Source organism: Perissodus microlepis, chromosome 4, assembly GCF_051167445.1.
Source record: "Perissodus microlepis isolate ML-2025 ecotype Zambia chromosome 4, ASM5116744v1, whole genome shotgun sequence".
Taxonomy (NCBI): Eukaryota; Metazoa; Chordata; class Actinopteri; order Cichliformes; family Cichlidae; genus Perissodus; species Perissodus microlepis.
This window is the reverse complement of record NC_140464.1, coordinates 15,130,191-15,138,411: the sequence shown is the minus strand read 5'-3', so window position 1 is coordinate 15,138,411 and position 8,221 is coordinate 15,130,191. Positions and strand designations below refer to the sequence as shown.

The 8,221-nt window shown below is 42.3% G+C and overlaps 1 protein-coding gene across 6 annotated transcripts in view; it reads right to left on the bottom strand.

The window, feature by feature from the left end:
* Window positions 1–123: 123 nt before the first annotated feature.
* Window positions 124–8,221, bottom strand: part of sun1b (Sad1 and UNC84 domain containing 1b) — a 28,010-nt gene continuing 19,912 nt past the window's right edge. For 5 of the 6 annotated variants that reach the window (XM_084926004.1, XM_084926001.1, XM_084926000.1 and 2 more), the window contains 15 exons: window positions 7,506–7,616; window positions 7,238–7,357; window positions 7,048–7,141; window positions 6,260–6,318; window positions 5,556–5,746; window positions 5,155–5,430; window positions 4,966–5,058; window positions 4,509–4,600; window positions 4,261–4,405; window positions 3,834–4,148; window positions 3,603–3,687; window positions 2,439–2,554; window positions 2,166–2,333; window positions 1,980–2,072; window positions 124–1,870 (listed from right to left, as the gene is read on the bottom strand). In XM_084926004.1, coding sequence (XP_084782130.1) covers window positions 1,754–1,870; window positions 1,980–2,072; window positions 2,166–2,333; window positions 2,439–2,554; window positions 3,603–3,687; window positions 3,834–4,148; window positions 4,261–4,405; window positions 4,509–4,600; window positions 4,966–5,058; window positions 5,155–5,430; window positions 5,556–5,746; window positions 6,260–6,318; window positions 7,048–7,141; window positions 7,238–7,357; window positions 7,506–7,616 — 2,075 coding nt within the window. In that variant the 3' untranslated portion in view covers window positions 124–1,753. The remainder of the gene's footprint in view (window positions 1,871–1,979; window positions 2,073–2,165; window positions 2,334–2,438; window positions 2,555–3,602; window positions 3,688–3,833; window positions 4,149–4,260; window positions 4,406–4,508; window positions 4,601–4,965; window positions 5,059–5,154; window positions 5,431–5,555; window positions 5,747–6,259; window positions 6,319–7,047; window positions 7,142–7,237; window positions 7,358–7,505; window positions 7,617–8,221) is intronic. The other variant, XM_084926002.1, reaches the window with a different exon arrangement.

The following is an 8,221-nucleotide window of genomic DNA, read 5'->3' as shown; positions in this document are numbered from 1 at the left end:
TCAGATTTTTGCTTGTAGATGCTGCTGCTAAATGATGATGTAAAAGATCAAACCAACAACAACATATTTACTTAACCGTTTCCGCTGTGAATATAAACGAGGAAAAGTTAGAGCTCATCATAGTAATTTTTAGCCATGATGTATTTATTTCTTCAAAATTAAAGTCTTTATTGGAATATATTCCAAAGCAGTTAAGTCATCTCATGACTGAACAAAAATAGCCATTTATCTTTAAAAAAACAAAACAAACAAACAAACAAAAAAGAACTAAGATGGTTCCAAAATGCACTGAACAGCTTTTAACAAAATATACATTGCAGGAAGTCTTACCTTGCAGCCACTAATTGACTTGTTAATAAATAAGATTGTGAACAAAAGTCTTTTTTTTTTTTTTTCCTTTTTACACATAACAATTTAGACTTTCCCGTATTTTGAATCAAAATTGATGAGAGAACCCTTAATTTTAAAGAAATTGTGAAGACCCGTGCCACAAACATTTGTCTAACAAGTTCTTGCAGAGCATCGTCTAAAATGAACACCCCCAAAAATCAAATCAAAGAAGTAAAACACCACGAGTAACAGAAGAAATAATAGTAGTACAATAATAATGACAGGATGTTGGTTTTTTTTATAAAGCAACACTGATAAAAGGAGATATTATAAAGGATCAGCGCATCAGCTATCAACAATAAAATATACAGATTACATTCCTTCAGGGTTTTCAGAATAGTGGGAGCTCATGTGAGGAGGACGATTAACTGAGCTAGAGGGAGACAGTGAACCTCTTCTTGATAGAAGCAGAACAGAAAAAGCGAAATTATTGACAGGAGTAGTTCAACATTGGTAATTTCATGGTGTAAAAACTACGAGTCTCTACATAATGAGACGTATAGTGAGTATCCTCCTAATACTTTAGTCACATAGAGCTCAAGTCAGTGGTTTTATAATGTTGCTGTGTAGTTAAAGGAAACTTGCATCAAAGCCGCCGCTTCAGAAAACATTCAGCACTTATCCATAGGCAGCATGTTCAGTTCCAAAATAAAAGTCTTAGTTATGGCTATATGGAAGCATGAAGCCAAGATTAGAATGTAGTGGATATAACGCATCGAGTGCAGACCTGCAGACTGCCCAAAACAGTTCTGTAGGAGTCACTGTGGAGACTAGACAACAAATGGAAGTGACATGCCTGGATATCATCTCAGGCAAAGGTGCAGTGGTCTTCATCCTGAAAATAGTAGACTCTGATGTGAAACATTAAAAAATAAAGGTTAAACAGAGATAAGAAGAAAAATCAGACAGATACGGTGTGTGAAGAATTGGTGGAGATGAGTCTGTAACCCCGCCCCCCTCCTTATGTCAAGCATCCACCTTCTTGTCGAAGGTGCTGAGGAGGGACTGGTGGGTTTGTTGGCTCCCGCGAGCCTTGGTGCCCTCAGGGGTGGGGGCTGATTCAGTGCAAGAGGCCTTGAAAAGGGTAGCAGTGGGACTTAGCTTCTTCTGTGGTTCAAATTCTCCCAATCTTTAACAGTCTTCATCCAAACTTTCCTGTGATTCTTTCAAATAACGCAAAAAACTACGTTCATGACTCAGTCCGAGCACAATGCTTTAAACAATCCACATCTTCTTTGCTTTTCATAAAAAAACATCCACAAACTTCCTGCAGAGTCCCTTCAGTTTTACGGGTTTAAGTCAGTGAGAGCTATGTACAGATGGGGTGGTGCATCATATATAAGTGAGTGTGGTGGTGGTTGGTTCAATGAGGTCTAGGTTCTCCATGGACCCTGAAGCGGTACAGGCAGGTGTATTCGGGGTGACCCCAGTTGGACAACACCCTCACTTCGATTATCTGGAACGTCTTGTCATTCTCCTCCTGAGGGGAAAAAAAGTGGAAGATTTCAGGAACTGCTGACAAACACTGAGGTGATTATTATTATTATTTTTACATTTCTAATCATGTTAAGAAATGCCTCTAAAGTTACCATAACTGGGAAGATCTGCAGTGACTCCCCATCGTCCTGGTATGTGTAGTGTCCCAGCAGCTTTCCCTCTTCTTGGTACTCATCCTCTAGACCCTGAACACAAACAAGCAGCCTGTGATCACCTGGGATGTTTGCTTTAGAGTAGAAGGTGTCTCATTACATGGTTTTCGTTGGTGTGTTTCTTACAAAGACGGTGAAGTTGCGTGGGGCGCTGGTGATGTTTCCAGTTGGGGAGAGGGTCTTGGGGATGTGCTCCACAGCAAAGGATGTGGGCAGGATCCTCAGGGACAGCCGGATCACCAGATAGCCCTGAGAGCCTTTAAACGCCCAGCAGTTTCCAGGATACACATCAGGCTAGTGGGGGAGTGAGAGAGACTGGCTTTTAGATCAGCAGATTCTATCTATTTACTGGTTATATTTGGTGCAACGCAACTTTATTCAGCTCATGGCGAGGCTCACCTGAATGACAACACGTGGAGACTGGGAGAAGTACCAGAGTGGCAGGCCAAACAGACTCATGAGGGCCGTCTTGGTTTCATAGGTCTCAGAGCAGCGGGTACTGAGGATGCTGCCACCTTAACACACACACACACACAATCAGAAATTATACTAAACCGGAAGTTTTCGTTCTCAAGTCCACAAAAAAAATCATTAATATTAAAATACACCATACACAGTGCTGTGAAAAACCTAAACCTTTCCAAACCTTGCTGTCAGTTCCTAACAGTTTTTTAGACAGCGTGGAGCTTATTGCAATTAAAATTGTACTTTTAAAAAAATGTCTTGCTACTTTGCTTTAAGGCAAACTAGTGGTGGTGGTAACAATTATTTCAGACATGTCTGAGCTCATTTATGGAACTGATCACAACTTAATATACTGGCATGTTGCAATCCTGGGTAAAAAAAAAAAGGAGATGCCAGTCATGCACATTAAGGAGGCAATGTGTGGCGAGACAACAGGATGAATTTATTGCAGCAATCACCAGCAAACTGTGATGCTCTCTGCAAACTAGTTGCCCGGGGGAACTCTCCAACCACTGATGTTATGTGAACTTTAAATCTTTGCACAGTGTAAGAGCACTATAGTTAAAGTTGAGGACTGCGACTCAGTCTTGGCGATACCGCTTTTAACAGTTAGAACATCAACACAACACCAGGACTGCTTTTACTGATTGCCATTACTTCTATGCAACTAGAGCATTACAATTAAATATTGTGCATTTTTCTTCTATGAAAGTGTTACAATGTTTCAGTGCACACACACACACACACACACACACGCTGAAGTCACCGGCCCATATAGGTCAACACTCTGCTTAGTGGCACATTTCACAATGGAGATTTTGGCATTAATACCCTGGTGTCCTTGAGCTTGCTAATGCTTGCACTCGTATTGCATAAGAGACGTGTAGCAATTGAATATAATGTGATTTATGCAGCATTCAGATTTTACAGTGTACTTTACCTTGCAACCTAAAGTTTTTATAAGAGTAGTCATGTACCAAACATTAGTTTGTTGATACATTACTGCACAGACGTGAGTTATGTAATAACCAGCCTGATAAGCCGCACTGGCTTAGCTACTGACTTGTGTAAAGGATGGAAAGATTTCCTCCTTCTTACCTCCAGACTCCAGGGCATAGTCCACCTGGCCTGTCCGATCCTGGGAGTAGAGCTTCAGAGCATTCTGCACAATCAGCTTCACTTGCTAATAAGAAGCAGAGATAAAAATGACATGTGAGCCTAAAAAAACAAAACAAAAAACCATTGCAAAGTAACAGTCTTCAAGACTGAGCTCAACTAGGATTATGTAAATGCAACTGATGAAGCTGATGGTAAGTGTGCACACATTACCTCTTCTGTCAGTCCCTCGGCAGCAGAAGCGTGCCGGACAGTCCCGGTTACTGTCTGAACAATGCTCTTGGCTCTGGACTCAGCCTCAACCACCGTCTGGGTCCGGCTGACCTCCAGCTGCTGGGATATGTTCCTCAGGATGCTAAGCTCCAGTGAGGCCAGAGAAGCCTGCAGGTCAGGCGTGCTCACGTAGCGCTGGGACAGCCAGTGGATCAGAGACTCGGGCACCTCGCCCTGCTCCTCTCCAGAAGCACCAACACCAAAGAACAGAGCCTGCAACTCCTTACGCAGCTGAGAGGACACCTGGGCTGATATCTGGGAGCGGGACGGGGACAATTTTAAAAACTCATACAAGAGGATTCACAGAACAAGCAGGCTAAGCTTTTATTGTCTTACAAAGCCAAACAAAAGTCAATATTTGACTTACAGTGTCTTGCAGCGTGTCCAGCTGCTCACACCTGCCCTTGCATCCTGCAACGCCCTGCAGGTCCTGTCTGATTTTACTCAGCTCTACTTCAAGTCTCTGTACTTCTGTTAGCAGAGCGTCATGGTCCTCCTGCTTCACGCCCACACTGATCGGGAGACAGAAACTCAAAATGTAAACAGCACAAACAACAAAATAAAGGGGAAAAAAGTGGACTGTAAGGTTTATTTATTCGTCTTTTTTTCTTGTACCTCACAGGAGCCGTGTCTGCAGCTGAAGTGACAGCTTCTTTCTCTCTTTTCTTCTTCTCGTGTTCATACTGCTGCTGCTTCTGCTGCACCTCCTGCCGCACACATATAAAACAGTTATAGAAGCAGTGAAGAAAATATAAAAACAGGAGGATTCGGTTTCCATATTTAAAAAACTGCAAGTGACAAGATACATACTGGATACTATTTTTTCAAGGAGGACATGTGATTTTGTCCTGTTGGCTTTCACAGTGAGAAAGTGCAAGTTTAAATATTTCATGTTGCACCACTGTTCCCTTTATACAGACTTAACACCAGGGCTGCATTCATACCAGCTTGGCTGTCTAACCCATTTTTCCAACACTATACAAATATTATAGTATTTTAACTGTTTGTCACTTAGTGTTTAATGATCTTTTATAAGTTCTCAGTGGCAAAGCAGCAAACCTGCAGTACATACCTCAGTCTTGGCAGACAGAGCTTTGAGCAGTAACTCTAAATCAGCCAGTCGTGCTGCCTGACTCTCTTGCTGTTGTTTTTGCAGCTCTGCACCCTGCAAAAAAATAAAATAAAAAAATGTAACTCTTGTAACTTTGTTCTTGAGCTTTCAGCACTAACTTGCATTTTTGGCACTGTGTCATCCACCTACCTGCGCTCTCTGTGTGTTCTCCTGCTCCAGCTCTCCTCGCAGCACACCGATTCTCTGGTCCAGCAAGGAGGCCACCCACAGTCCTAGGCTGTCCCTGTCAGTCTGCGTATGGAGCTGCTCCCTCAGGGTGCTGTAGAGACCCAAAATGTTATCATGGCGCTGCTCCTGCTTCTGGTCACCCTGCTGGACTCGCTCCCAAAGAAGGGCTAGCTGGCGCTCGACACGTTCAAGACGCTCCATGTCCACACTGGAGACTGCCACAGGGGGAAGGACTGGCTGAGGAGGGAAATAAATCAATGAACATCATGTAAAAAAAGAAAATCAATCAGTGATTATAATCATGTTGTAGTGACATGTATATATATATATATATATATATATATATATTCATTCTCTCTTACTGGTACTTGTGAGACTGGGGTGGCTGGGGTCTGCTCCATGGGAGCCTCTGGTGCAGGGCCAGGTACAGAAGCAGGAACTGGTACCAAGTTTGACAAGAAGGTGAAGGGTGACGCAGGACGCCACTCTGTTAGGTTTATGGCTGGCAGGTAGGCAAACAGGGCAGCAGTGGACGGACCCCACAACCACAAAGCTGCATACAAATCACAGATAACACTGTTAAATCTTATTCAACACACTGACATGAGCCTAAACCCTACAGAGTCAACATATCAACATTGTGGATACAAAATAGTCTAAATTGTGGGTCATGTGTATAATACAAGGCATGAGATATTTGAATATTCATATTTATAAGTGAAGCTGCAAGACTACAGTGGCTAAATGTTTCCTTCCCTCATTTACAGAAGCAGCCGTAAGCAAGCCCATCGTGATGACAATGTAAGGGCTAAGCCATGTACACTAAGGAGTATTTCAGCAAGTAAACAAAGGATTAATAAAATGTGCTTGTGATTTACCGTTATGTGAGTAGAGCTTGTGTGAGCAGAGCTCAACCACAGCACAGCCCTGAAAAGGCTGACCTGAATCTGCTACTTGATTTGTCCCACACTCTGGGGATGCGTGCTGGTTATAACATCTACCGCCACACGATCACTTTTTCTATATGTGCTCGCTAAATAGGTTAGATATTTGATAAGGCACTCACCAAGGAGAAGCAAAAGGGGCAAAAGCAACAACAGGAGCTTCCAGAGTTTGGGAAGGCATCTGAAACACAGAACGTACATACGCGTCAGAGCAACGCACAACTGACAGGAGGACATGTGGCATGAATGCAAAATCCCCGGGTAATAACTCAATATGTTCTCACAGCTCAGGAAATGTGGCTTTACGAGAACTGCAAATGTCTTACTCAGTGCAGTCACTACTGCTTGAAGATTATGAGCTGTGGTCACTCGATGGGAGTGAAAATAACAACATAATAACCTAACTTGGCTTTAGAGAGTTCATAGAGTTTGTTAACAGAACTTCCAGCACTTTCAATTAGATATGCAACGTGTATCTGCACTGCTGAGGAAAGCCTAGGGTAAAGCTGTCACATACTTAATTGCTAGTGGAGGTCAGACCTGATCGTACTCACTATAATGACTCTCAGTTGAGCCTGACAGCTCTTTGTTTGACCAAACTGTGTACACAGCAGTTACAGGGCGTCATTAGCATTTATCTGGTGTCTTGTTTCTGGCTGCATGACGAAAGTCCAGTGTTCACTCTCTTTTAACACCGTGTTTGGCCTCTACTAACTCCTGATGAAAATAAGTTCACCTTTAGCAGCTAAAATGCAGGAATCCATCCCATTATATTATTGCACAGTTTTATCTTAGAAAAATCAAATGTAGATATTTTAGTATTTTGAAAGCTATTCAACAGATTAAATGTTAAACTCTCTTCTATTCCTTGCGAGATTCTGAAAGACAGCTGAGGAGGGACGACTCTTACCGGGTTAGAAAGAAGACGTTGAGCAGAGACATTAGAGACACCAGCTGGTACCATCCTGTTGCAAGAAACCACAGAAGTCCTTTGCCTGCCTTCACTGTTGAGAAAGAAAAACACACAGAATGAGAGGGCAAGAAAGAAGTAGAGGATGAACATTTACTAAAAAGATTAAATAAAAACAAGAGCCACTGACCTGGAGCCGCCAGAAGCATCCAGAACAGTGAGAGCACCCTTTGTGCTGCCGTCCCTACACCTGAACCAAAAGCTTTGCCTGCTCTCATCACACAGTAGCCTGGCTGGAGGAGGCAGTGACCTGGAAAACGGGGTAAAAGAGGGAAATGTTTAATTCACTAAACTCAGCTAAAGCAATAAACTGATCGAGCTGCAACTGAATGATCAAAACATACATGTTCCTGTAAATTTATACGGTGTGATCAACAATAAGAGAAGTGCTGGTTAACCTGCATAAACTAGGACGCTCCACAGTGCTCCCGCCAGTCGGCGGGACCTAGAGGACTGTTTGAGGAGGACGGTGTGTGTCTCAGAGACCTGCTTCCCTTTACAGTCATCACCTGTGTAAGCCCAAATGATGGACAGCAGGCACGCAGAATGAACAGAAAAAAGCATGTGTGAATGAACTCATACAAAAAAAATAAGAAACGCAGTCGGGCAAATTATCAAAGCAAAGCAAATTAAAATAAAGAAAATGAAAAACAAATTATATTATAATTTTTTAAAAAGCCATGAGCATGCATATTCTATATAACTCTGCAATGCATGAGATGCTGCACCGTGCAAAGCTGCGTTTCCTGACTTAAAGGTCGTTTCTAATTATTTAAGAATTTATTCAGACTCAGAAGAACAACTGAAAATGGTATTTGTCATATTTGTTTCTTTTATTCTTAATTTTAAAGACCATTGTGAAATCCAGCAGCTACTTCACCTATTACTAGTCTAAAACAAGATGCTTTTCAACCAGAAATTTGCTTTATTTCTTGGATCATGGTCAGTCGTGTGGAATCTGACGTTTTTGTGTAAACTGATGGCTCGACATTAGTCTGAGGCACACATTTAAGACAAAGAAACATCTGCGGGTCACGTCGGTCAACGGGCTTCAGACCAGCTAAATCAGTTCACACAACCTTTGCTCGCTGATCTAGACACAGGTCACGCATAT